Below are 26,949 nucleotides of genomic sequence, written 5' to 3'. Positions count from 1 at the left end.
ATTTGCCTTTTCCGAGCACCATAGACCAGCATTGATGTATTACTTTCGGATGAACATGCTCAGAAATAAGCGCAGGATAGAAACAACGTACACAAGGAGGCTGTGAGATCTCTATAAGACTAGGAGCTTTGCATAACAAAGCAACTCGTTATTAAAGGTTCTGGGGTGCAAGTGACTCATTTCCGGTGAGCCCTCTTTTTCGGAGAAGAACATTCCGATGTTCAAGAAATACTTTATTTGCTAGTTTCGGGACAGACCTATCTAAATTCTCCCATACTTGAACTCCAACTTCCTCCCAAACTTGTAGTTGACGAGTAAATTTCATGCTCGGCTTGATTCTCTGCTTTGATTGAACAAAATGCAATACTTCTGCTTGCTTAATGTTCAACTTGCGTATAATATAGGCAATAATAATAGTCGGTGAGCGTGATATTCCAAGATCACAGTGAATTAAAGTCGCCTCCGAAGCTGCACGGGACAACTCGACGTTCGTCCCATGTTCACACTTGACGGGTAAAGAGAGTTATGAAAAAAGGGCTGGTGATGCCATTTAGTCGATGAAGTCGCAGGTATCATTCATATAGGCGAGGAGGTCTTGGGTCGACAAATCTGCAGACTGAACCCATTTATGACGATGTTCTAGGACGCCTGCCTCTCTTGTAATGGTATTCCACTATACCTATCGAGTATCAGTGAGAGATACAGTTGAGTTGATATAGTTCTCCTCAAGCATTTCCCGTTTATATAATGGCTCGACATTTCCTAGGAAGAGACCAGGGACAATCTGCCTCATCCGAGCCGTGAATGCTATCTCCTACTTCTTATTCCTCACTTCTGAGTAATTTATCCTGTGGCATTTCCACCTATCGTGTTATTTTGTGCTACTGCCTTAAAACTAAGGAGGGGTTTAAGATTGTTCGGAAGGCTTGGATAAGAAGTCGTGGTGTGGTTATAGTCACAACAACTACTAGCAAAGAACCTACGTGTTACGGACCCACCCCTAGGGCGCTAAATATGGACGCGTCTGAATCAATCAGTTCGGCAACAAGACTGCCAGCGGTTCTGCCGGGACAATAAGGTAGGCATAGACTCAAGGCAGTATTACACCTGAGATCACGTGACAATCCATCCTAGCGATAGGATAGGAAGGACTAGATATAAAAGGACGCTTGTTTCTACTGTTATATTTAGTTCTTCGTGTTCGTTTATATATTGCTACTTAAGACCTACTAATTAACTATCTTAGTTACTAAATTCTATCTATAGTACAATATAAGGATATACCTATTACTAGGAGGAATACTTATATAGTTGCTCTGTAACTACTTAAGTAAACCAAATAGGTGCCTACTATTGAACAACTTCTTCGGTCTTCTGTATAGACTTCAGTCCGTGTAAGGCCTTAGAGATTCGGCAACGGTACGGTTACGAGTTAAAGACTGTCGGAACCATCGAGAGAGGTGTATTACGATAACGCATCTATTACGTTAACCAGTTAGCAGCGCGTCATAAAGAAGTTGCCAAGACCTCCTTCGAACAAACACAACTAAGCCTCCTCAGCGTATAGACACCCACCACGGTGGATTAATTCTTTTCAAGATATGGTAAACGAGCGAAAGCCTCTTCATGAGCTATAGTATCTTGTATCAATCGATTTTACTCACAGAGACCCATTCTATGCTGCGGCATAGAAGCGCCCCAAGGCGGAACCGGCGGCCAGCGGGAATTGATGCCAAACAGCCTCCAGAAAAATAGACTCTCCTCCTCATCCAAAGTACCCTTTTTCTAGCTAATCATCTAATGTGCACCAGAGTGTCTATCTATCTAACTATCGCGTTGATCTGGTGGTCTTAGGTTCTAGCGATGGAACTGGCTTGTGCTATCCCATAACACAGAGTCCAAGAGTCTTTTTACCTCGCGCTAAGCATCTTCTAGCCTGTTTCTCCCTCGTTTTTATTTTGAACCATTTTTGATAGTCTTGATAGTTTCCATCGACACGTATCTCCCAATTAGGCTAACATCACCACGTGCCTAGAGTATCGCTTAGGTAATTTTCCCGTTTGGGGACCTGCTGGGAACCTCCAAGTCCCGCGTCCTTGAGCGATGCTCTTACCTGTTGCCTCTCACACGACGCGATTCTTGCCACACCACATTTTCGCGTTCTTGCACCTGTCAACTATTCCCGATTCAACTTAAAACGAAGCTATCCACACTTTCGCTTTCGATGAAAACATCCACGTTCTCAACGGCTTTCCTATTTTGTTTTTCTGACATTGCTTTTCCTCGTTCGCCCCACGATTTTTTCCCTTTCGGCACTCTCCTCTTGGCCCCCTAGAGGCCCTTTGCCCCGGGGCCCCGCGGGCCTCGCTGCCGCCGTTTGTCATGACCCTTACGGCCCAGCCGGGACTTGTCCACCCTTCCCGGCCACTGCCCCCCGGCTCTGTTGTGATAGATCTGACTGATGATGATGTTGATATGATTCAAGTTGATCCTCGGGTAAGTGACTTGCCAAGCTTGGCCGTTTGTAGAACTGGAATATGGTTTATTCCCGCTCAGCGCCTTCCGGCATGTTCTTTTTTCTTTGTTCCTGTTCCTGTTTTTGGTTCTCCCCTTCCCTCGCCATTCACATTCCTTGCTCCTTTCCATTTCTCCTTCAACCTAGCGATCCCGACCTCGCAACCCTTGCTGCGGCGGCGGCGGCGCTCTGAATACTTCTGGCGTGTGAGGCTTTCACTGCCCTCTATCCACTCTATCGACCGTGGCACCGTTGGTCGCAATGACAAGTATGGCTGATCCAATTCTTTTGCAGTCGCCGCGGGACGTGGTGCCTAAAAAGCATGGCCACATACCTCATTTTCCGGCTTCATCTCTGTCTGGCGGATCTTCTCCATTCAAGGGAGAGCTGGCGCTGGCACAGAGAGCGGTGCCGCAGAAATCCGCTTTAGTCCACCAGGTTTCATCATCCACTATTTCTCACAAGCGGAAAAATGAAGTAGAGATCCATCAAATCTCTGACGCATATGCGTTGCGCTCTGTTCCCCCCAATTCGGGTGTTCTCCAGCCGTCACCCCTTCTCGCTGGATCGGATGATCCAAACCATCCTGAATCGGCGCGGCCTGTCTCTGTGTCAAAAGCTCATTCGTTGAGAACGAGTCGCGACAAATCACCTGTGGCGGCGCACCTTCCCAAGCGAAGAAGCACCGATAGATCAGATGTCGCATCCTTTTCTTCTCAAAATGGAAGTGCCGATCGAAAGAGGATGGCCTATTCACCAAGGACTCCGAGTCCCGCTAATCTCCTCCCAACGAATTCGGTCAGTGTGGTGATCCCATCACCTTCGTCTCAGCAGCGGAAATATGTCAAGCCTTCGCTGAAAGCAGAATTTGTTGGGTTCTGCGAGGTTCGCTTCCCAATAGATGCGGAGAAAAAAGAAAAAGCTGCCCGGCGCGCGTATCCCAGTGCAAAGCGCATAGAGAGCAGAGGGATTCCCTTCTCGACGCGAAGTTCAGCACCGAGAGCCCAGTCTACCTTCTCGTCAAAATCCAAACCCACTCAGCCCCAGCCTCCGTCACCTACCTCAGATGGTCTCCGTAAGAAATTCCGATCGAAATTGAAGCGTATTAAGGGTCCCGCCATTACTTTCGATGTGAACGATGAAACCCTCGCTGCGCTCTCGGCCAACTTTAGTTTTGTCAACGACTACAAATTCCAGGAAGGGGTTCATGTCCCTTCAGATGAATTCATCGCCGGTTGTGGGTGTGAGGGCGCGTGTGATGCGGCCAAGTGCCAGTGTTTGATCGAAGACGAGAACTCCGGCCAATTAATGGTGGCCTATCATAAATCTCCCATTTCACACCAGACTGTCCTCCGGCCTGAATTCTTACGACGTAAGGCCATGATTTCCGAATGCAACTTCCGATGTAGCTGCGCCGGCAAGTGCTGGAACTCTGTGACCCAGCGTGGCCGGAAGATTCGTCTAGAAATCTTTGATACGGGGGCTCGGGGGCTCGGACTGCGGTCTCCCGACCCGATTGCGACTGGACAGTTTATCGATCACTACCTCGGCGAGGTACTTCCCTTCAAGGATTCTGAGTCTCGCGAGAGTGCGGACGAGACTGGTCATTCCTATCTTTTTGCCCTGGACTGGATGGGCGGAGATGACGGCGGCGATGATGATGACGAGGAGCTCTACATCGTTGACGGACAGAAATTTGGCACCGCAACTCGGTTTATGAATCACTCCTGCAACCCAAACTGTAAGATCATTCCCGTGACGACACCGAGCTTTCCTAGTCCACGTCTTTACTACCTGGCATTCTTTGCGACGCGTGATATTCCGGCTGGTACGGAGCTTACGTTCGACTATCATCCGACCTGGGATGGATCTAGGAAAGTGGACCCGAACGCCGTGAAATGCCTTTGTGGCGAAAATAATTGTCGCGGCCAGCTCTGGCCGAATACGCGCAAGTAGAACGAACAAGTTCACCGGCATTCTTCTGAAACAGGAACGGCTTGAGGTGATTTCCTCTTTCCCTCCCTGTCCAATTTCTACCCACTCTATTACGGCACCACGCACATCTTTTGACTTTTTTGAGCCTTTTTTTTTTTTTACTTTTTCCCCCCATTTTTTTTCAATGTACTTCCTTTTGTTTGTTGCGGGCGTTCAATACGGGCATCTAGAACAAACATCCTGTTTCCGCGTTGGTTGGGATTCCCTGTACAACATACCCTTCTTTTACAGCGATTGCATTTACACACGTATCTCCAGTCTACTCCTTCCGACACGAGTCATTTAAATCACAACGAAAGTTCAATAATGGTAGTGAAGTCTCTGGCTCCCCGAGCCTCATTTTAATATTGAGGTAGTTATAGATGCTCCAGATGTAGCGGACCGAACGCTTTCCGCGTTTTCTGGGCTGTGTGCACTGGCATAGCTGTTCATCGCATCGTGCAATATTGATATTGGCATTGGCAGCAATAGTAAGAATAGTAAGAGTGGTAATAATGGTAATAATAGTAGTTCTGGTGGTTGTGGTGGTGCTAGTAGTAGTAGTAGTAGTAGTAGTAGTAGTAGTAGTAGTAGTAGTAGTAGTAGTAGTAGTAGTAGTAGTAGTAGTAGTAGTAGTAGGTGGTGGTACGTACGTATATGTAAGTTATTGATAGGCTGTTTCCATACAATTTTCGCGTGTTCTACTTTACTTCACTCTGGAACTGGGTCGAATCGGAGCCCCGTATACTGCTCGCAATTGGTCTCAATTTCCATCTCCAGTTTCCATTCCCCACCTCGCCCTCTCTGTACTGTGCGTATTTATTTAAAGTCACCGGTATATCTTCAACATCTCTACCATCTCCAATACCCGAGGACCCGGCGATCGAACTATATCCCGGTTCCCCGCCACTGTACAATCTCGGTCAATTTCAAACCCCTTAAAAGCAAAGCAAATCCCGACGCAAAAGAACAGCCCCAAGGAAAAAGACCGAAACAAGACAAGATAAATCAAAAATGAATCCCCAATACAGACTCCCAATAACCCCTGAAACCCCCGCAATGCTTCAATTTTTCAGAAATCCAACTCTATGCCCGACCCTCCATCACCTCGAAAATCCCGCCCATCACAAACCGCGGCTGCTGCACCGGCCGCGCCTCCACGCTTGGTGCTGCCCCCGCAGTCCCGGGGCCCGACCCGGCATCCACCGGCCGTGGCTCCATCAAGTCCAGGCCCTGCCGCTCAATGGCGTCCCCCGTGCAACGGCAACGCTCTGCAGTGAGGGCCACGTCGATGGCGGACGGACGGCGGCGCACAACCATGAGTGAAGAGCGGCCGCGGAGGACGGCACAGGGGAGGATGCTCACGCAGTGGGTGGGAGTCGGGTTAGTGGTGGTCGAGAGGGTGGAATGGTGAGCGTGGGCATCGGGGTTGGAAGTTGGGCGGCGGGACGGTGATGGGGGCGACGGCGGGTGGGGGTGGAAGGCCAGGTCGAACAGGTGGGAGGGCGCCCGGCGGGAGGGCGACGAGGGCGACGAGGGCGACGAGGGCGGCGAGGTCGTGCGCGAACTGGGCGGGCTGGAGGTGACGCTCGCCGGGGTACCTCGAGATGAAAAGGGCGAGGAGAATAGATGCATGGTTTTTTTTTTCTGGTCTGGTCCGATTTGAATTCGATTCAAGTGTTCCAAATTATAGTTCTTGTTTGATGGGGTGGTTGGTTGGAATGTGAGCGGGCGAGTGGATTTAGTTCTAGTTGGTATAGTTCGGGATAGAAACGGGCGCGCTCGCCATCACACAAAAGAAAATGGCATGGGATAAGAGGAACGGACTTTTATTTCTGGGATCGAGGCGAGAATCCTCGGGCTATCGATGAGATTATGAAGCCCGCCACTGCAAGGACGCTGCAGGGAGGGTTTGAGACACGAAACGGATATCGAATGCGGTGGCCGCATGCGGATGAATGTGATTGTGCCTGGCTTCCCGCAAACGAACCGCCCGCCAAACAATGAAGGCACTCAGAACAACGAGAACAATGTTCTTGTTTTGGTGGCATCGATTCCACGGTGAAATTTCTTTCGCTCGAGGATTTTCCTCTCTTATCATGGGGGTTGACGCTCTTGACGTTCTTGACTCCTAGAACTTTGGTACCTTTGCACCTACACGGAGTACGGAGTACCTACATGCAGTAACGAGGGCGATCGGCAGGAGGAGCCCGCGACCCCGATTCCGGGGCCCGTCAAGCCAATAGTGCCAATAGCTCAGGCCCACTTGATTCAGCCTCTTTGCTTGGGGATTCTGACTTGCACGATTGGAAAAAGCGAGACGCTATTCAAGGACGAAAACGGAAAATGAGATATTCCCTAAAGAAGACTTCTATCTGCCTCGTACACGCTCCATTCTATGGGCCAATACAAAACATCGGAGATCCGGAATTAAAAAAAAAGAAAAAGAAAAGGAAAAAAAAGAGATAGGAGGAAGAAAATGGAAGAATCCCACGCCGCTGCTATGCAAAACTGTGCTCCCGAAGATGCCAGGGCTAAGGAGGGATGAGGGGGTAATATACAACAAAAGGACACCGGTAACATCACTAGGGAGGAAGAAGAAGAAAAAGGAAAAAGGGGGGGGGGGGAAGGATAATCGAGAGAGAAAGAGAGAGAATCAAAAGAAATGGGGGGAGGGAAAGGAATAAGCGGGCCTCGGGATGTCAAATCATTCGAGGATGCCAAAGAATGTGCAAAGGATGCAGCAAGAGAGCCCTTTCTGTCCCAAAAAAGCTCAGCGAATCTCCACTGCACCCCGCTGAGTTCGTATACTCCATACGCATCGTCTGACTCTTTGCTGACTCTCGCAGAGAGACAGAGTGCCATCAAAATATCAACATCATTCAACATATCAAGTCACGTCATGTCAAAGACACGGGGAAGGGGAGAAAAGAGGGGGTCGTAGAACCGCTAGGGCTCAGCCGATCGATCACCAGATCGGCGCTGCGTGAAACTGCGTCGGATACTCTCGCCCCAGGCGGAGTTATCCAACGAGTGCATGACATCCGACACACTCATGGCGCTGTTCTGCCGCGAGTGGTCTGCGCTGGACGGCGGGCCTCGCGTGTCGCCAGATTCGAAGGACACCCGGGCCGCATCTCCATACAGCCGGCGCGGGGTGCGGGACGGACTAATGCTGGACCATTCCGTCGGGGAGCTTGTACCTGAGGCCCGCCCGGTCATCAGGGTGTCTAGGCGAGGTAGATCGCTTCGGCGACCGGTGGGACTGGACTCGGCCCGGCGGTGCGTCGAGGTTGGGGTCAGCATGGGCGTGAAGGGCGAATCCGGGTCGGACAGAATAGGTGGTGTCCTTGTGCCTGGTGCGTGTCCCTCGGTCTCTTCCTCCTCCTCGACGGGATCGTCGACATAGATCTCCGGCACGGTGAACTGCGGGATGGCAGTCATGCGGCTGGACTTCTTGCGGTCAACCGCCTTCCGGAATTCACGGGACCAGTACAGGGTATCAAAGAAGCCGATGACTGTGTTTCGGCGGACAGCCTCTTCCACACGCTGGAGGCGCGCGCGACGCCTCAGGAATTCTTCTAGACGCAGACTCTTGCTGTCACTGATGACATTGTAGTGAGCCAGGATCATCAGGCAGGAGTGGAAAGAGATCCCTTTCTCGGGGTCGGCAGACACCAGCATTTCCTCATAAAAGGTATTCAGCCGCTGCCGTCGCTCCCGGATCTCGGCCACCGGGATCCGGTTAATAATGCGAGAGAGCTTTTTGATATCCACCCCAGTGGCAAGAGTAGCCTCTCCATTGGCCTTAATCGTTTGGAGAGATTCGCGAGGGCGCAAAGTGCTCGTACCGTGCACGGAGGGCAATGAATACACCGACTCCCGGTCTCTATCACGACACTGGTCTAAAATTGCTCCGACGGTAAATTCCCCTTCGTAGATTCGCATGGTGAAGATACCAGAAAGTTCCTATTTTTGAGATGAGCCACTGGAAAGGGAATGGGACGGGTCAAGTGGGGAGGGGGAGCAAAAGGAGCTACTTACTCCGAGGAGTCGCGGGAAATGTTCCTTGAGGATGTATCCCTTTCCATCGGGATCCCACGTCGCCCAAGCCTGCTTAAAGCGACGGATCTCTTCGCGACTGAGCGCATACAGTCCACTGCTTCGCTGGTAGACGTACGAAAAACTCTCGAAAATCAGCGAAACGAACAGCGACACAAAGATATACATGCTGATGATGTTCCACAAGATGAATAGAGTTCGAGCCCAGGCAGCTCCACCGCAGTCGTCGTCGAGGAAATTAGAGTCGTAGGTGCACAGTGGGGGCGCCATGGTGGCGAAATCCTCCATAAGTTCGTTCCATCCCTCACCACAGCTGGCACGGAAGAGAAGAATCAGAGATTTGGGAACATCACGGAAGTTAAGGTTATGGTTCTCATTATCGCCGAACTTTGTCAGACCAAAGGCTTGGTTCATAGCGATGCCAAATACCAGGAACAGCACAAACCACGTAGCAAGCAAGTTTCCAATGACGGGAATACTGGCGGCGGCTGTCTTGAAGAGCTGGTCCAGCTGGTTGTTTCGTGGAATGAGCAAGAGTGCGATTGAGACAAGGAAGAGCTTGTTCAACTCGAGCACAACCTGAGTCGAATAGGACATGTCCAGAATAATCGTAATGAATGCGCCTGGCACCACGAGTAGGGAGTACAGATCCCAAGAACTCCGTGTGAACCGATGCCAACCGAGACCGATGAGTCGAATCAACACATTCGTGATATATACAAACATGAAAATGAAGAATAAGATCGTTCGAGTCTTCTCCCACCAATCGGGTTCGGGGTAATATTCCAACACTAGGAGGAGAAGATGCACGACAAGAACGCTGGTCACAAATTGTGCCCATCGGCCATGTTTCTTGACTGCAATTCGATAGCACCACAGTCGCCATTTCGTGCTCTTCTCATCGAATGACCGCTTTGAAGGAGAAATCTGGCGAAGTAGCTTCCGCAGTTCCAACCACGAACGTTGTTCAGCAGTCAAGAAGGCAACACCGGTTTGCTCCGTGTAGTTACGCATGAAGACAGATACAAACAGGGTCAGGACGAACACAGCGCCGAGCAGATTGAAGACGACGAAGAACAGTCCATTCTCTGGCGCATTACCATCCTGCGGCTGCAACCCCTTCCCGGTGATTTTCATCGCGCTGTCTTGGACGTCGATCCAACCTTCTTGAGATACGATCTGGAAGAGGATGAACAGGGAATCACCAAAATCATCGAAGTCGTAGTAAGGATTGGAAGCAACTCGGGGGCAAGTACGTCCCAGTTGTAAGGGGAGCTGGCATACTCGTTGACACAGGCAGTCAGATTGCCCACGAAACTACCATCGTTGCACTCGACCATCTGCCCATTGAAGAGGTTGACGCCGTAGATGGCAAATGGGATCAAGAAACTCAAAGAGACAGCCGCGGCAGCAATGACCTTCCATCCTCCAACAATGATGACTGAGTGGAAAGTGTCCTTGGCGCTGTCGGAGACATTAAGTAAACGCAGGGCTCTCAGAGCTTTGAAGGCACCGATAGCTCGCGAAACGTTCCAATCTTTCTTCAGGGAACTGCCAACATTAATCCAGAGAGTGACCAACACAATTCCGTCAATGAATCCCCACGAGCTTCGGAAATACGCATTCGGGGTCCAGAAAAATCCGTCGGCAATGACTTTGATAGCTGCTTCGACTGTGAAAATAATGGCAAATCCCATATCAGTATACACGAACCAATTGCGATTTGTTCGAAAATATTGTCGTTGGTAGATTGGAGTCGTGATACAGGCTAGCAGCACCATAGCCACGATGGCGGCATAAATGAATGCCGAGAAGGCATACCACAGTGGCTTGTACGGATCTACACCTTCGACTCGCTGATTGCCTCGTCCGGGTCCAACAATCCGCTGACAGAATTTGCGAAGAGGGTGTTGAGGCGAGAAGATATAGAGAGCTTTGTTATAAGTGGGATGTTTGACCAGATATTCTCGCTGCGCTCTCTTTCTGTTTTCAGCAGCAGACACCACTTCTCTCGCCATGGTTCGAGGATCCAGATCTTCGTAAGCCCGAGAGAACTGCAGCTTTGAGTAGAATGGATTTGGTTCTCGACCCATTATTAAGGAAGTGACTTTAGTGTAGAGTCGAGAGGTCAACCCGGGCTGAACACCCCCTTGAATACCAGCTTCAGCTGCAGACGTGGGCTCTCGACGTGGACTTTCATTGTCAGTCTGCCGTGCCGCCGCTTCATCTTCATCGAGGAATTCACGGACCACCGCACCCTTCAGTAACATCTCCAGTGCGGCAGGCCCATGGTCCAATGGATCCTTGTACCGTTGCGAGTCCCGGCCAAGTCGAAGAATCTTTGTGAGGGCAAGGTTGCCCTGCGTATTACCGCCGACATGTTTCTGTTCCAAAAATGCCCTGACCTGTTGCAATCGTTTCTCATCTTCCGAGACATCAAAACTTTCCTGAATGACAGCAATAAACATGTTCAGGACAATGAAATTGGCGACAATGAACCAGAGAATAATGAATGCGGCGGAAATCCATCCAGTATTGAAATGCACGGTGTATTTAGTGGCGTTGTACAGAATATCGGTCCAGTTTTCACTTGACAGGATTTGATACATCCCCAGAAATGAGTTATAGATATCAGCAAATGTGATACTGATAGAATTACCATCCGGGTCTTCCTGAGGAATCTGGCTTCGGAATAGCTGAGTTGCGAAAATGGCAGCCAGGAATGTCATCAAGAACAAGAAGAATATCAGGTTGAGCAGACCGACGACATTCCGAAAAACCACCATGATCAGCTTTCGAGTCACGGAAAATGCAAGCACAACTCGGTAGACTCGGAGAATTTGAAATAGAGTGAGGACAGTGTAGGCACGGCCCGAATTCTTGATGGGGGGTATTTGGATAGTGCAGGTTATGATGACTAGTAAGAGGTCAAACCAGTTACGACGCTTCCGATGGAATACACGCCAGTCAGACGCGAATCGCAATATTATTTCGACCAGAAAAACAAGAGTAATGGCAAGTTCTGTGTTGTCAATAAATCGAGCCCGGTCGTCTGACATGGAGGCGCTCCTAAGGGCTTGGACAATCAAGCTGAAGCTGATAAGACAAACCCAAAGCCACTCAGTTTTGTCGTAGACGCGTTTCAGAGCACTGATCTTTCGGGCTGATGTCTCGTCTTCCTCAACTTCATCAATCTGTTGTACAGCAAAAGCACTGCGCTTGCTCTCTTCGCGAATAACCTGGAAAGAATGGGTGATGACCGCCACTAACAAGTTGACCAGCCATAAGCTCAAAATGACCAAGCCGAAGGCGAAAAAAAGCGCTGTTGAGAGGTAGTCGCTGTCGGTGGTATAATAAAGGAGATCGGTGAAGGTGTTTGAACTCATGATGACAAAGACAAGCTCTAACGACTGAAAAATATTATCGAAGCTCACGGTTCCACCGTAAGGGTTTGTCCCTTCAACGCACAGAGAGCCTTGGGGGCAAAGATAGCCTTTAGCATTGCTATCCGACGGATTGCCCGATGAATCCAGCCAGGGCATTTTCTCTCCCGTCACATTATGGAGATAGCCTCCGCAGAACTGAAGAGTACCATATGCATCGTTCGATGTATAGTTGCTCACCCCTTCTGGGTCAACCCAAAGACAAGTCCGTCGGAAACTAGACTTGAAGCTTTGGATGCCCACGATCGCAAAAAGGAGCCAGAAGAAACCGATGAGAAACGCCACATGAACAAGAAGAGGGGCGGCACGTTTCAAGCTTCGAAGAATAACAGATGTGCCATTGGTAAGAGCGAGAAGACGGAGGATTCGAAGACAGCTTAGCATGCGGAAGATATAAAGCTGATGTGCTACCTCCACGCCCTCCAAGGAGAGAATGAAGGAAATCCAGAAGGAGACGAGGGCTACGAAATCCAGTCGATTGAAAGAATGTCGCAAAAAGGCGCGGTGGGCGAGTCGAACGCGACGTTTGTGGAGAGGATCATTCTCCGCGATCGGGTCCAGTTCATTCATGCCGGTGAACTGCCGTAAAATAGAAGCCTGCGGTTCCTGCGTCATAAACGACACTTTTTTCGTCGTCATGTGCCGATGAGGGGTAATCAGGTTCCTGCCCTTCTCCGCAATGGCTTTCTGGAGTCCTAAAGACCGGTTGAGGGTGCTATACTCCCTGGGGTTGAAGATAAATCCCGACACCAGAATCTTGGCGATGATTTCCAGGGTATAGATGGCGAAGATGACGAAGAAGACATAATCTAGTTTAGAGCTACCCCATTTTACCGCCACCGGGCGGTTGAAGACAGAATTCGAGGATTCCACAATCAGTAGAATGGTCTGGATCACGATGATGAACAGAATGAACGGTTCCATAACCGGGTGGACGAGAATGTCACATAACCACAATCGAAGAGCGTTATTCGGGCCCAAGATACCCAGCGAGCGGCCTCGGAAAGGGTTGTTTTGGACCCTCCATAGCGTGTCCGACGCCCGCTTCTCTCGTGGGGGCAACGGAGGAGAGGCATCATGCGCATAGTCCATCATTGCCGGTAACACCGGAGGCCCTTCCAACCGCGAGTTTTTATGAGACTCCTCCCGCTCAATTGACTGTTGCACAACTTCTGGTTCATTACTCAAGTTGACCACTCGTTGTGACATGGATTTCACCATCGAACTGGCTCTCTGTAGCGCGCCTCCGGAGGTCGAAGGCGAGAGGGAACGAGTCCGGGCGCTGCTGCCATAGCGCCGTGCCAGTCCATTCTCAACGTGAGGGAGATCATCGCCGAGTCGTGCGCCGTCGGCGAAGTGAGCCGAGTGACCGGCCGTGGCCCTCCTTTGCGGCCCTTGTGCTTCTGATTCGGCGGCGCCACTGATCGGTTGGATGTGACGAGGGTCCGTCAATCGTGTGGTGTCGTCCTCTTCTATATGGGGTGGCAGATAGCCCACGGAGGCGTGGGGGCCATAGCCGTCCAACGGGATGGTATCGAGGTCGGACACGGTCTCGGTATCGTCTCTGTCATGAGCCGAGGAGGGGCCAGTCATGGGGGTGAATGGGTCATCGAAACTGATCCCAAAGGACATGGCTTGCGCAAGGGCGCCGGGGTCGATGTCGGCCTCCGTCGAAACATGGGAGGGTTGCTGGAAGGGCGCCCTGTTTGTCGCGACCATGTCCACCGGGGACTCTTCCGACACGCTGTGATATTGGCTGCGGGACTGCCTCCAGGACTGTCTGCGCGACCCGCCGCGGATCAAGGATCGCCGGAAGATGTTGCGTCCCAAGCTGCGGGCGCGCCCTCGTCCGTGCTCGCCGGCGGAGCCGTCCATGCTCGAGAGATCCTGAAGGGGGATCTGGTTGGAAGGGCTGTCATCGTCGCCCGTCGGGTGTATAGTGGGCGCCATCGTCGCGCGAGGATGAGGGATTAGCGAATTGCAGACATCGCCGGCTCATGGGGTGGCTCGCTGGATCGGGAATGGTCCTGGGCGCGACCGGTTTGCTGTACCGAGAGAATCAAGCGGAGAGCGCGGGTTGAAGGAGCTGGGGGGGGAGGGGAATTCAGATGGACAGACGAGGGCAGCGAGGGAAGAGGGGGAGAGGGGGAGAGGGTTGAGAGCGATAGAAGTTGACGGCCGAGCAGACCGAAACGAGGGCTAGAGCCACATGTCGCCAGCCGAGAAGCGTTCGCGCAACTAATTGGGGCCGGCACAGCTGAAGAACTCAAAACGGGCCCCCAAAAGCCCCCAAAGGCCCCAAAGTCCCCCCCAATGGATTCGGTCGTCAGGTCTCACTTCCCGCACTGATTGGCTCCACTTGGCCGTTGAAGGGTTGAAGGCCCGAGACAATGAACTACGGTTGTACTCGTATTGATCTTACAGGGGCATTGGAGGACTGGAGGACTGGAGGACTGGAGGACTTGGTGGACTGTAGACTGTATACTGTACGAAAGCCCGGAGCCCGGAGCCCGGAGTACCAAGTACGGCGACGTGTGGCTGAGGCGCACCGCCCGATCTATGGGGTGTCTCTATACAAGCAGACCAACCGACGAGAATCGAGACGATCGATAGCAGATCTATGGAGTCGAGAGCGGTGGCTCCCCAGCTCCTCTCTCTCTCTCTCTCTCTTTTTCTTGCTCTTACTCGGTCGGTTTCCCCTCCCCTATTGAGCTCTGACTTCGCGATTGTTCGGTTTCTCCCCTGATTTGATCCTGCCCGGAAATTACTACGGTCGTCCCTCCTACGGGCCCCGCCTAGTAAAGGCTCAGGCTATCGTAGTCGCTGACGAAGCCCGAGCCGAGAAAAAAAAACGTTGCCTGCACAGAAATGAAGTGGGGGCGCCCCCTTTTTACCAAAAATAGGTGGTGCAGAAGACAGCCACCATCGTTGAAGAGAACAACGGAAGAGGGCAGAAGAGAGCAGAAGAGAGGAAGCAAGAAGAAGAGAGGGAGAATAGCGAGACATATTTATAATGGAAAACAATGCATTAATGGTTTTTCTCGTCACAAATTAATCCGTCTCCATGGAACCCGACTGGTCCTGCTTAACATGTTGCCGCACGCCATCCAGGAACGCTTCGACAGCATCGCCTCCACCAAGAGGGACACCGCCGTGGCGCATAAAGCCGCCATTCGCCACGGGAATCTGCAAGGCGTCGCTGAGGCTGGGGAGCCCCCCGTCCCGGAGAGCCACAGTCAAGCTCGCCAAACTTTGCATAAACTGGGGGGATCGGAGTACTTTGCGGAGGATCTCTTTCTTTTGCGACAGGTCAAGGGAGAGCAGGGCCGCCTGGGCCAGGTCAGGATCAGCCTCCGCCTCGGCGGCATCGGCATTGCCCTGGGCCAGCAGAAGCAATGCCGGCGGGAGGAAGCTCAAGAGGTGATCAACGGTGGAGTCATCGGCAGTGTCGATAAAGGGCAGGGTGGTCGGAGGGGTCAGCAGATCTTGAAGAGTTGTAGACGGTCGATTCGGGTCCTGGGACTGGCCACGGCCACCCCCCAGGGACCGCAAAAAGTCTTGCACGACCGATGATGCATCACCGGACTCGGCACTAGATAGGAGCGAGCCAGAAACATGGTCAGCTCAGGTCAATTTCCCTCCCCAATAGACTCTTCCGTCTCAAAAGAGTTCACTCCCCCCCCCTCAACAAGGCAGAGATATGTACCTACGCTCTTCCACCATCAGCACCACCTTCCCGCGACTCCTGTCCCTCTTCCCGAACATCACCTCCGGTCGCATCGGCGCCGGCACCACCACTGCTTCCGCCATGGTTATGGGTGGGGTCATGGTCGGTGCCCTCCACATCTTCCATCGTTTCATCGTCATCGCCACCGGAGGACCGCCGGGGGAGGTTGGCGATCTCATGCTCAACATCGACATCCTCGCCTTGTAGCAGCACATCTACAATCTCACCGATCTTCAGGTCCCGGGGGCTAAACCAGCCCGGCTCGCCCTGTTCGTGCTGTGATTGCGACTGCAGCCAGAACAGATATCGTTGCGAGCTGGAGGAGAACTTCAAAACAAATATCCGACCGTTGATAGCGTCCTTGCCGGCAAGTTTGTAGGGAGTGAAGCTTCCATCACCGGGTATCATCACAAGGTCCAGCTCGGGGTCATCCAAGGGGGCGCTCCGAGGGCGCCAGCAGAAGTGCATCAGGTCATCTTCCGAATAGAGGTAGATGTAGCCCGACGTGGGCTTCGGCTTCACCTTGGAAGCGGAGCCCTATAGAGAAATCAGTCAGATCACACGGCCAGATGATTTGAGTTAGGTTAGAGCGCGATGGAGTAGGAAAGGGAAGCGTGAGCAGGCCAAGCAAAGCTCAGTTGAGGGTACCTACATCCAAATCGCAGATACCTGCTTTGAAAGTGATGATGGGAGTTATCGACATGACGGTATAGGCAAGGGACTGTAGAGAACTCGGGTACTGGAAGGAAGGGGATGGTTGAATCAGTCCACGCCAGGCGGATTGAGAGTTCACTCGAGGGGGGGATGGATGGATGGACCTGCGGAGAGAAGCTTCGGGATACGTCAGTTCCTGGCTGTTTGTGCTGAGCAAGCCTGCATCAGAGGTGGCTGTGGGCAGCCGTGATTGGAGCCTTGGTCTGCAGGCATAAATTATGGCCTGAAAATGGCCTGAAAATGGCCGTAATTGCCTCGTGGCTGTCTCACCCCATAATATCCCGAACCCAGTCTCAAACTATACGAAGTCGAGAGTCCCAGCCACATCTCACATCTGCAGCTTCATCGATGATTGGTCATTCCAACAGTCCAGTGATGAGGTCTCAGGGCTTCGCCAAGACTAGTCCAGATTATAATTTTATCTCCGTCTGCGAGTAGCCAGCATGACAGCTACCACTTCGACCTCCGGGCTTTTTGCAAATGTCCGTTTAAATCCCGCAAATGCCGGGGCAAACCCATAACTGCAGAAACTATATAAAGAGGGCTTCTCAGACAGCTATTGAAGAATATCTCCGTCCTTGGTCATCATACCCGGAGGAGTGAGAGAGAGAGAAACAGCGATCCCGGTTGCTGCTATGGCTCCCTTGAAGATCCTCATCTGCGGTGGCGGCTGTGCAGGCCCAACACTAGCATTCTGGCTCGCACGGGGTGGCCATCAAGTCACGATCGTCGAGCGACTTCCTGCATTGAGAGCAACCGGCTCACAAATTGACCTGCGTGGAGCGGGCATCGAGGTAGTCAAACGGATGGGGCTCATCGAGACAATCCGCGACAAATTGGTCGACGAGGCGGGAACATCCATCATCGATTCCCAGGGTAAGGTTATCGGAAACCTCATGGCTAATAAGACTGGCAAGGGTGCTCAGTCTTTCACCTCCGAGTATGAGATTATGCGCGGGGACCTGGTTCGCATTCTATACGAGGCGACAAAGAACGACGTGCAATACATCTTCGACAAAACAGTCGAGCAGTTTGAGCAAGACGAGGACAAAGTCACCGCACACTTTTCTGATGGTTCATCGGGAGTGTTTGATGTCCTCGTTGGAGCCGACGGTCAAGGCTCCCGAATTCGCAGGGCCATTCTATCCCCAGACGCTTCGGACCCTTATGTGAAGTTTGGCATCCATGTCGCTTACTGGTTTATCCCACGCATCGAAACGGACACCAACATGCTGAATTGTTACAACGGCACGGGTGGCCGAATTATTATGCGCAGAAGCCACAATCCCACCGAGACGCAAGTGATCTGTTTCTTCAGAGACTGCTCCCCCGAATTGTCCGATATCCCCAAAGCCTCAGTGGAGAAACAAAAGGAGTTTTGGACTCAGCGCTTCCAGGATGCGGGGTGGCAGAGCGAGCGCTTTTTGGAAGGAATGAAAACCACAGACAATTGGTATTGCCAGGAGATCGTGCAGGTCTGCACCGATACCTGGTCCAAAGGTCGTGCTGTTCTCCTCGGAGACGCCGCCCACTGCCCATCGCCGTTGAGCGGCATGGGCACCTCGAGTGCGCTGGTCGGAGCATATGTCCTGGCTGGCGAGATCAACCGGCACAGTGACCAGCTTGCTGTGGCCTTTGATACCTATGACCAGACTCTCCGACCCTTCGTGAACACGGTTCAGAAACTGAATCCTACCTTTATTCGATTAGGCATGCCGGAGAGTTGGTGGGGGATTGCGATTCTGCGATTTATCTTCCGAGTTCTTTTTTTACTTCGTATCCCTGCCTTTATGTCGAGGTTTATGGCGGAGAGAGATGGAGATTGGAAGCTGCCGGAGTATCGAAACGGTGATTTAAGAGAGGATTAGGGTGAGGAGAAGGGAAGGACTGAATTATCTAGAGCATGGAGTTTGAATTTGGCGACAATTTATCTGGACTTCTGAAATTAGTGATAATGACATACAAACTCTCTCTACTCTTCGCAGTCGCAGAATGCAGAGCATCGCCCAGTAGCCCAGGAGCCCATGAACCCCATTGCACCAGTGTCTACGATATACCTCCATCCCCGGTCACGGCCCACTTTCATCGTCACGATACGAGCTTGTTTAGGGCACCATTTGATCCCCTTATCCGCTTATCTGCTTATCCGCTTATCGGGCAGACCCACTCCACCAAACTTGCGGTGGAAAGTGGAAAAGTTCAAGAACTTCACGGCCCCGGGCTGAGTCATCCGGTTCGGCTAACCCCTATCACGTGAGATAGGGCTTGCTCTTCCCACAAACCCTCTAACTGGACTCCACTGGCAAGTCCGCACATCAACCTCCAACACCCAACCCCCAACCCGACAACCACACACACCATCTTCGTCACCATGTCGGACGGTAAGGCGAAGCAGTTCGGAAAGGGCCAGCGGCTTGTGCCCGCCCAGAAGGCTCAGAAGTGGTACCCCGTGGACGACGAGTCGCAGCCCAAGAAAGTCAGTATCCCCCGGGCCAACACGCCATCAAGCATCGGGACCGAAACGACATGGACATATGAGATGCGCTCGGATGGATGCGACCAGACACGACGACAACGGAGCCCCGGTTTGTGGGAATTGAGCTTGCGAATGCCCAAGTGACATGCATCTTGAGAAGTGCGTACACTGGTGGCAATGGGCTCAATGCTCCGGCGGAGAGAAAACGAGTTTCGACATTTCGAACTCGCCTACACCGCAAATCATCCAATCCCTGTCTATCTGAGCGCCATCAAATATGCTGCCAGTCGATTTGATCTCCGAACGCCATGGAATTGTGCGAGTTCGAAATGGCTAACAAGCGGTTGTGTGCATATAGGTCCGCAAGTCTCTGCGTCCCGCTAAGGTCCGCGAGACCCTCCAGCCCGGTACCGTTCTGATCCTCCTTGCCGGTCGCTTCCGTGGCAAGCGTGTCGTTCTCCTCAAGCACCTCGACCAGGGTGTTCTGCTTGTCACCGGCCCCTTCAAGATCAACGGTGTTCCCCTCCGACGGGTGAACGCTCGCTACGTGATCGCCACCTCCAAGCGCATCGACATCTCCGGTGTTGACGCCAAGACCGTCGAGAAGGTCTCTGCTTCCGGATACTTCACCAAGGAGAAGAAGGCCGAGAAGAAGACCGAGGAGGCTTTCTTCCAGCAGGGCGAGAAGCCCCAGGTACGTGTCCAATTTCACTTTCTTTTTGAGGTTCCCCGCATCTGTTTGGGAGGGGGAATGCCCCCATTCCCCGTTCGAATCTACACGAAAAACAAAAACTCACATTGCTCTGTCCCTATAGAAGAAGGTTGTTGCCTCCGCTCGCGCCGCCGACCAGAAGGCCGTTGACCAGTCCATCCTCGCCAGCGTCAAGAAGGAGGAGTTCCTCAGCAGCTACCTGGCCACCACCTTCAGCCTCCGGAACGGCGACAAGCCCCACGAGATGAAGTGGTAAAAAAGTGCGATGCGGCGGCCGCGGGTTCGGTAGATAGTTGGGGAGGACTCATCTTTCAAACGAGGGGCGGCTCGATTGCATATCGGCAACCCTTTCGCGTGGCGGAGGAAGCGGTTTCATGAATCATGTAACTCGACACACGGGATCCGTCTACACGAGCTTTTTCGCTTTTCTAGGGATCTGCGGTTTAATACGGATATCCGTTGTTTTCCTTCTTGTTTCAAGATTCCCTGTTTCCTTGCACACGCGGCCGGTTTCTGCATGACTCCCATCCTCTCCCCTCGAGAGTTGGGGGGACCAGCCGTGGTGTGAAGAAAGACTTCCAAGCAAAAAAAGATTAAAAAATACCTCGCTCCAGCAGATCGGCTGGATTTCTCTTTTCATGTTCAGTATGACTATATACTCCGATTTTCCAGGTTCAGGCGGCAATCCAAAAAATTGGGTCTTTCATAGAATTCCTTCGATTCCTGGGGTGGCAGTATAGATCGTAGATTGAGCATCCGAAGTGTACAGCCCACCTATTGTCGTTCTATATCACCCGTATGGTGAATCCGGCGATCAGCCCAGTTCTATTACAAGGTCTAATTTCAATTTGGTCGCTTTGTGTGCTAACGACGTCATTGGCTTCCTTTCTTAGTAAGTTAGGGGTCGAAGGATATATATGCCCAATCAGCCCCGTAACATAAATATATATAGACTCGATATATATTTCCCAACACACGAATACACTCGGTACATGAAGCACATTAAGCACCAGAAATATCTTTTGAGGTCTTATAAAACAACACACACCAAGCAGATCAAGATATATAGTATAGCTGGCAAGCCCAATAGATCATACCCGTTAAACTCCTAAATACCAACACCCACCATAAAACATTTCGTTCAATTCCCATCTTCACGATTTCTCCGCACGCCCGCCACGAGGAAGAGGCTTGTTTCTCCGCAAGGTGCCTTCCCGCACTTTATTTTTCGACTTTTCCAGAGCCTTCCGAACTTTCTCCTCGAGATCGTGTTGATCCATCTCATCCAAGAGATCATCCTCGATATCTGTATCTCCGACGGTAGTTCCCAGCGCCCAATCCAGGATCCCCCATGGACCAAAGTTGCCTTCTCCATTCTCGAGCAGATGCATATCAGTGCGGCGCGCAATTCCTCCGAGGAAGAAACTCGTCGGCATTATGGTATATCCCGAGTATGCGAACGTCTCTTCCATGGATATGATGGTTAGGTAGAAGAGAAATGTAAGCATGTGGAAGCGGAAGATCATCGCTGGCAGGTAGGTCGGAAGAAACTTGTACAATAGGTAGACTAGCGGGTGGTCGTAGTGCGCGGTAAGCGGATAAGGGGTGTATAACTCGTGGTACCAGGACTCATGGAGCTGCGTCAGATAAGAGGCGACGACGGAGACGATGTTCACCCTTCGCTTATTGTGTAAGAAATAGCGATGTATAACATAGGTGAGGGACTGGACGATCACGGGCGTAGTGTTAGTTGGAGCCGCTCCGTTGCACAATGATCAGACGGAACACTCTTGATGCTTACCTCTCGTACCATCAGCCCCAAGAACATACTCTTCACCATCTGCCATGGCATCGGGAGTGTCATGGATACCTTGATTGCACTGCGTGTTTGAAAGAGACGGACGAGAAGCGCCTCGATAGCTGCCTGCGTTGCAATTCCCAGGCAGATATTGAGCAGGGACCAGCCAGCTACTTTGAGTTCCTTGAGGCGAATTCGGCGCTGTCTCTTCCCGCCCGGTAGGGCAGGCTCACCTTGCGCTTTGATGACCACAGCAGCCGACGGAGTCAGGACATCGAAGAGAAAGAAGAGGACGGATGGGGCCGCAAAGAACAATAGACGCACTGCAGCTGTACCGAATAGTTCAACTCGGATGGGAGGGTGTGACAGCACGAGTGTCGTCCACGTCATGTAGAAGAAAATGAGATTGAGGCTCGTCGTGTATGACGACATGGCAGGAAGGAGAAATAGAGAGAGGACAGGAACTGAGAAGAGTGCATCCATGGCGCCAAATAGAACTGCGATAGAATAAAATGTCGTCTAGATGAAGAACAAGAGCTTGAGCGAGAGGGAAGGGTACAGGTGCTGTGGCAATTGGGACAGAGACCTAGGCAGATCACTGCTCGGGTAAACAAATCTGCGACCGAGTTGGCGGGAATGATTGCTGGGTGATCTACAGAAAAGGAAGCATCAGAGGTTCATTTTGAAACACTCGAGATCTCGTTTTCGCTCAAAATGTCCTTTTCTTTGAAGCTTTGCACCTTTGAAAGGTGGTGGCGCGGAAAGAAAACTGGGGGGGGGCAGGAATGCACGCTACGTCACCGCCCGCATTCCGCAAGGTGACGCGGGGTTCGGAGTTTTAGACACTAGGGCATGGAGTGCAGAAACGCGAGTATACACAAAGAATACAGAAAAGCAGAATCAATTCTCACAAGACTAATGATAATAAGTGGATCCGATCAAAGTCAGCCGAAATGAATGAACGTCTCGATCAAGACAAACGAAGGGAATGCCTGAAAGGCAACATGCAGGGTATAATACAAAAATGGAACAAACAACCAGGAAGAAGGATATGACTAAGGTAAAGTTTGGTCACGAAGGGGAGGATTAGGAAGTCCATTGGCCTTCCCCCAGTTGAAAGCCTTGTTACGAAGGTCTGGGATGACTTGGAGGAACACCAAGTTGCTGAGCCAGCTGAGTAAAGTGTCTCCGACAATGGCGTTGCGAGGGCTGGGCCCGAGAGCGGAGCCCTTCATGATGTTGCCCACAAACATGGTGGTTATCAAGTACTCGCCACGTTCCAGAGCGCTGAGGGTGATCTGGGCAACTTCCTCAGGGGTCTGAGGCTTGTCAGTCTCCTCAAGCATCTTGGTTAACTCGGGCTTGATCTTCTGTTCGTTGTCAAATCCAGGACTGAGGATTCCCATGGGGAAAACCGTGTGAATCTTGACATCCGCCGCCGGGGCTGAGTTACGGTGTCGCTGAGTATAGGCGCCGTTATACATCTCAATTTCCTGACTGAGAGTGTCAGATAGTGAGCGAATAGCGGCCTTGGCGGGCGAGTAGGGTCCATAGCCGGCGATGGGAGTGAACGCCAACGTAGAACAAGTGAAGATCAGGTGTCGCCGGGGGTTCTTCATCTGGCCACTGGGAGGAACAGGTGCCAGCCAGTTCTGAAGAGTGGCGTGGGCCATGTTAGCGGCAGTCCAGTAGACCGTATCCATCTGCTGTCGCTGAACGGAGACAGGCACATCGACAAAGAAACCCGGGTGACAGAACCCAGCGCAGCAGAAGACAATATCTGGGGCAGAGCCATCATTCCAGCCGGTGACTTCAGCAACGACACGTTCACACTCTGCCGAATCCGTGAGATCAGCACTGATATAGAAGAAGCGCTGCTTCAGCGAGTTGAGACACCGATGCTAAGGAAGGCATCAGCAATGTCCAGGAGAGGGAGTATAGCGAAAATGGGAATACACTCACCTTGAGCTCGTCCACGGTACTTTGCAGTTTGGAGACAGTGCGAGCAACAACCACGACGTGGGCACCTCTACCAGCAAGCTCCAGGGCAATGGCTCGGCCCATGCCATCAGAGCCGCCAGTGATCAGCACCGTCTGGGTCGAAGAAGTCAGTGGCGATTTTTGAAAACGAATAGATGGATGGATGTGGACTACTTACTCGACCCTCTACGGGGAACTCATTCTTTCGGCCGAATCCGAACATTTTGGCAATGGTGTAGGCAATGGCAGTACAGACCAATATCGATATTCCCAGGATTGGGGTGGAAAGATTGTACGTTTGGATGAACGAAAGTGGGTGAGGCATGTGGAAAAAGAAAAGAAAAGACGACAGGAAGGTAGATTAAACAATACGAGGGATATCAAGATCTTGAGAAGGCGAATTGGGGGCGTGACTGCCGTTGTTGACGGGGTTTGGAGGTGGCAGTTTGCATCTGATTTGCACGTTGGGAAAGCGCAGACCAGCCATGCCTGTATCAGGAATAGCGGTTACCAGATTTACCGTACGCATTGGTGGAACGAGCGAAATTTAGAGTATTTCGAATACGCAGCCATTTTTCCCATAATGCAAACCAGACAAAACACACTGCGCGCTGCAGCTCGGGGGCGGTGAGCGCCGCCCAAAAAATTATTTTATCGGGAAATCGTCTTTAAGTCAACCAAGTGCCAGTTAAACCACATCCACCATGGGTAAGAAGAGAAAGGCTGGCGGTCGCCCGGCGCCAAAGGGCGAAGCCCCCATGCGCACCAAGTTTGAAGTTGAAGAGCGATTCGATGACTCCGAGGATGAGTTCCAGGCCAGCCGAGACCAGATCTTACTGGAGGAAGGCCCAGATGCCAAGCGCAGACGGAGAATAGCTGAAGAGGGTAAGGGAATCATTGGTTTATGGATTTTTTGATGATCATTTGGTTTAAAACATAGTATCTGACTTGTTTTCACAGAGGAGTTGCTTCAACCTTCCGACGAAGAAATCCTAGGTTACGAGTCCGTGGACGAGGACGAGGACCTCGAAGATGAGGAGGACTACGATGAGGACGAGGACGATTACGATGACATGGGTCAACTCAAGTCCCGGGGTGGCGCTGGGTCCGACGAGGAAGAAGAAGGCATTGCGGCCTGGGGCTCGTCGAAAAAAGATCTCTATCATGCAGACCAGATCGAGACCGAGGCCGATGCCCTGGAAGAGGAACAAGAGGCGAAGCGATTGCAGCAGAAGCAGCTACAGGCCATGGACGAGGCCGATTTCGGGTTTGACGAATCCGAGTGGATGGATACTGGCAAGGACGAAGACAATGAAGCAGAGGAGGCCAGAGTGGTCACCGAAGTTCTCCCCCAGCTGGAAATCACTGAGGATATGAGCGATGATGAGAAGCGAAACATTCTGAGCGCACGATACCCCGAGTTTGAACCACTTGCCCAGGAGTTTGCCAGTCTTCAATCCACCTATGAAGATCTTCAGAAGGCTACCTCCAAAGTCACTACCTCAACACAGAGCGAGATTTTAGATGAACCTCAACCTGCTCCTGCTGCGGTAGTAAAACTGCGCGCACTGTCGACATACCTGGGAACCATCAGTCTATACTTCCTGCTTCTGACCTCATCTGCTGACGGGACCAACAACCACCTTCCAATGTCTCCCGCTGAGCTTCGCCAACATCCTGTGATGAGCTCCTTGGTCAAGTTTCGGAAACTCTGGAATCAAGTGAAGGGCCTGGAAATCCCCGATGTCGTCGACGTTATCGAGACGCCTGTGAAGATTGCTAAACCGGCTGTTGAGACCGAGACGAAGAAGCAGTCTGCGAAGTCCAAGGATACACAGCCAAAGAAGAGGCTGAGCAAGGCAGAGCGCGCTGCTGAAGCAGCCCGAGCTGAGGCTGAAGCCCGTCGCGCTGAGCGTCTTCGCCAGACAGAAGAAGGCCTGGCCGACTTGTCCAATCTCGTCACCGAGCCCACTCAGAAGCGCAAGACCAAGAAGATCAAGCACGCTGTCCAGGATGATGATGACTCTGATTTCGGCGACGAGGATGCCCTTACTGCCCGTGAGGCTGAGGAGAAGGCTAAACAGAAGCGTTCTCTCCGCTTCTACACCTCCCAGTTGGCCCAGAAGGCCAACAAACGCAACGCTGCTGGACGTGACGCGGGTGGTGATGCTGATATACCGCACCGGGAGCGTCTGAAGGACCGACAATTCCGACTCAATGCCGAAGCTGAGAAGCGTGGCCGTGAACGACCCGATATTGGCGAAGAGCTGGGTGGTGAGAGTGACGAGGAGGACCACCGTGTCGCTAAGCAGCTTCGCAAAGGAGGTAACGGGTCTGGCACCGATGATGATGAGTACTACGACATGGTTGCTGCCCGGTCCAAACAACGCAAGGACGACAAGAAGGCCCGCGCGGATGCACACGCAGCTGCAGCTCGTGAAGGTGGCCGGGTCGAGATCCAGGAAGCGATTGGACCTGACGGCAAGCGCGCCATCACCTACCAGATCGAGAAGAACAAGGGTCTCATGCAGAAACGAAACAAGGATTCGCGTAATCCGCGTGTTAAGAAGCGCAAGAAGTTTGAGGAAAAGAAAAAGAAGCTTGGAAGCATCCGTCAGATCTATAAGGGTGGGGAAGGCCGCGGTGGCTATGGTGGTGAACTTACGGGTATTAAGAAGAACTTGGTTAAGAGTACGAAGTTCTAAATTTGATGTTGAGGCTAGGACTTGTCAGTCCCATGGATATGTGCTTATTTTGTATTCTTCACGGCGTCCCTCACTGTCTTCATGGCAGATACAGGCATTGGATATGTACATACTAAAATCAATTTCACGGTTCAAATTCAATTCCAAACATTTCTTGTAGACCGGGGAGGATATAACATACAAAAGATAATTTGTTTTTATCTAAACGATTGAGACGCTTGCTGGGCTAATCTGAATTCGCACTGTTCTTCGTACTTGTTGATCTGATGCTGCTAGCAGTAGACTTGTGATCTTCCGAATCTAGAATCAGGGTAGGTGCTCTGACTTGTACTTGCATTTAGGCTCAAATTCTTTATGATAAATGATTTAAGCCCCCGAGCGGAGAGCTCTGACTTCCTTGCTAGCTCGCAGCTTGCTGCTGCTATTGCACTTGCTCTCGTATTCTTCTGACCACACCGTTCCAAATATTTCGATCCCAATATGTCTCGTTTTCTTCTAGGTTTCTCTCGCTCCCTGGACCTATCCGGCCTGTCATAACTCAATGAAGATTCAAGAAAGGAATTCCGTGCTCCAAATCGAACTTAATTGGTAGTTTTGCGTCCTTTACAAGATCTGACCCTTTCGACATGTACGGAGCATCAGGTGGAAATTCCGAGATCAAAATATCTGCACGATGATCTCAAGAGAAGAGAGCCATAGAAAGAAAGAAAGATTTGATTAGAAATTGAGATATAGCAATCATAACCGGGGGAAATGAGCTGCATAAAGATGAGCGAAGGAATGGAGCAACTCTCGAGCCGTAGTCGTAAGGAAATACTGCTTGCACATAATCAAGCAGGTTGA

At 51.6% G+C, this 26,949-nt stretch overlaps 9 protein-coding genes across 9 annotated transcripts; 4 read left to right on the top strand and 5 right to left on the bottom strand.

Moving 5' to 3' along the window:
* Positions 1-2,776: 2,776 nt before the first annotated feature.
* On the top strand, positions 2,777-4,471 carry clrD (uncharacterized protein; the record flags this gene model as incomplete). The annotated part of the gene is made up of 1 exon (XM_057077114.1): positions 2,777-4,471. One exon carries the CDS (start codon positions 2,777-2,779, stop codon positions 4,469-4,471), a length of 1,695 nt encoding a protein of 564 aa, XP_056932694.1.
* A 1,104-nt stretch (positions 4,472-5,575) lies between these two features.
* Positions 5,576-6,124, bottom strand: N7462_005395 (uncharacterized protein; the record flags this gene model as incomplete). The annotated part of the gene is made up of 1 exon (XM_057077113.1): positions 5,576-6,124. One exon carries the CDS (start codon positions 6,122-6,124, stop codon positions 5,576-5,578), a length of 549 nt encoding a protein of 182 aa, XP_056932693.1.
* Positions 6,125-7,438: 1,314 nt separating this feature from the next.
* On the bottom strand, positions 7,439-13,944 carry cch1 (calcium channel protein CCH1; the record flags this gene model as incomplete). The annotated part of the gene is made up of 3 exons (XM_057077112.1): positions 7,439-8,458; positions 8,534-9,730; positions 9,757-13,944. 3 exons carry the CDS (start codon positions 13,942-13,944, stop codon positions 7,439-7,441), a joined length of 6,405 nt encoding a protein of 2,134 aa, XP_056932692.1.
* A 1,101-nt stretch (positions 13,945-15,045) lies between these two features.
* On the bottom strand, positions 15,046-16,424 carry N7462_005393 (uncharacterized protein; the record flags this gene model as incomplete). Its single annotated transcript, XM_057077111.1, has 3 exons — positions 15,046-15,586; positions 15,705-16,258; positions 16,374-16,424. The coding sequence occupies 3 exons, from the start codon at positions 16,422-16,424 to the stop codon at positions 15,046-15,048; spliced, it is 1,146 nt and encodes a 381-aa protein (XP_056932691.1).
* Positions 16,425-17,070: 646 nt separating this feature from the next.
* On the top strand, positions 17,071-18,303 carry N7462_005392 (FAD/NAD(P)-binding domain-containing protein; the record flags this gene model as incomplete). The annotated part of the gene is made up of 1 exon (XM_057077110.1): positions 17,071-18,303. One exon carries the CDS (start codon positions 17,071-17,073, stop codon positions 18,301-18,303), a length of 1,233 nt encoding a protein of 410 aa, XP_056932690.1.
* Positions 18,304-18,806: 503 nt separating this feature from the next.
* Positions 18,807-19,879, top strand: N7462_005391 (60S ribosomal protein eL6; the record flags this gene model as incomplete). Its single annotated transcript, XM_057077109.1, has 3 exons — positions 18,807-18,911; positions 19,270-19,605; positions 19,727-19,879. 3 exons carry the CDS (start codon positions 18,807-18,809, stop codon positions 19,877-19,879), a joined length of 594 nt encoding a protein of 197 aa, XP_056932689.1.
* Positions 19,880-20,777: 898 nt separating this feature from the next.
* Positions 20,778-21,904, bottom strand: N7462_005390 (sterol desaturase family protein; the record flags this gene model as incomplete). Its single annotated transcript, XM_057077108.1, has 2 exons — positions 20,778-21,347; positions 21,425-21,904. The coding sequence occupies 2 exons, from the start codon at positions 21,902-21,904 to the stop codon at positions 20,778-20,780; spliced, it is 1,050 nt and encodes a 349-aa protein (XP_056932688.1).
* A 572-nt stretch (positions 21,905-22,476) lies between these two features.
* On the bottom strand, positions 22,477-23,624 carry ksrA (3-dehydrosphinganine reductase; the record flags this gene model as incomplete). Its single annotated transcript, XM_057077107.1, has 3 exons — positions 22,477-23,322; positions 23,384-23,515; positions 23,580-23,624. The coding sequence occupies 3 exons, from the start codon at positions 23,622-23,624 to the stop codon at positions 22,477-22,479; spliced, it is 1,023 nt and encodes a 340-aa protein (XP_056932687.1).
* Positions 23,625-24,105: 481 nt separating this feature from the next.
* N7462_005388 (something about silencing 10 family protein) lies at positions 24,106-26,106 on the top strand (the record flags this gene model as incomplete). The annotated part of the gene is made up of 2 exons (XM_057077106.1): positions 24,106-24,286; positions 24,362-26,106. The coding sequence occupies 2 exons, from the start codon at positions 24,106-24,108 to the stop codon at positions 26,104-26,106; spliced, it is 1,926 nt and encodes a 641-aa protein (XP_056932686.1).
* Positions 26,107-26,949: the final 843 nt, after the last annotated feature.

This window comes from Penicillium macrosclerotiorum, assembly GCF_028827735.1.
Source record: "Penicillium macrosclerotiorum strain IBT 26536 chromosome Unknown utg000006l_segment0_segment0, whole genome shotgun sequence".
NCBI lineage: Eukaryota > Fungi > Ascomycota > Eurotiomycetes > Eurotiales > Aspergillaceae > Penicillium > Penicillium macrosclerotiorum.
This window is presented reverse-complemented; position numbering and strand designations above follow the sequence as displayed.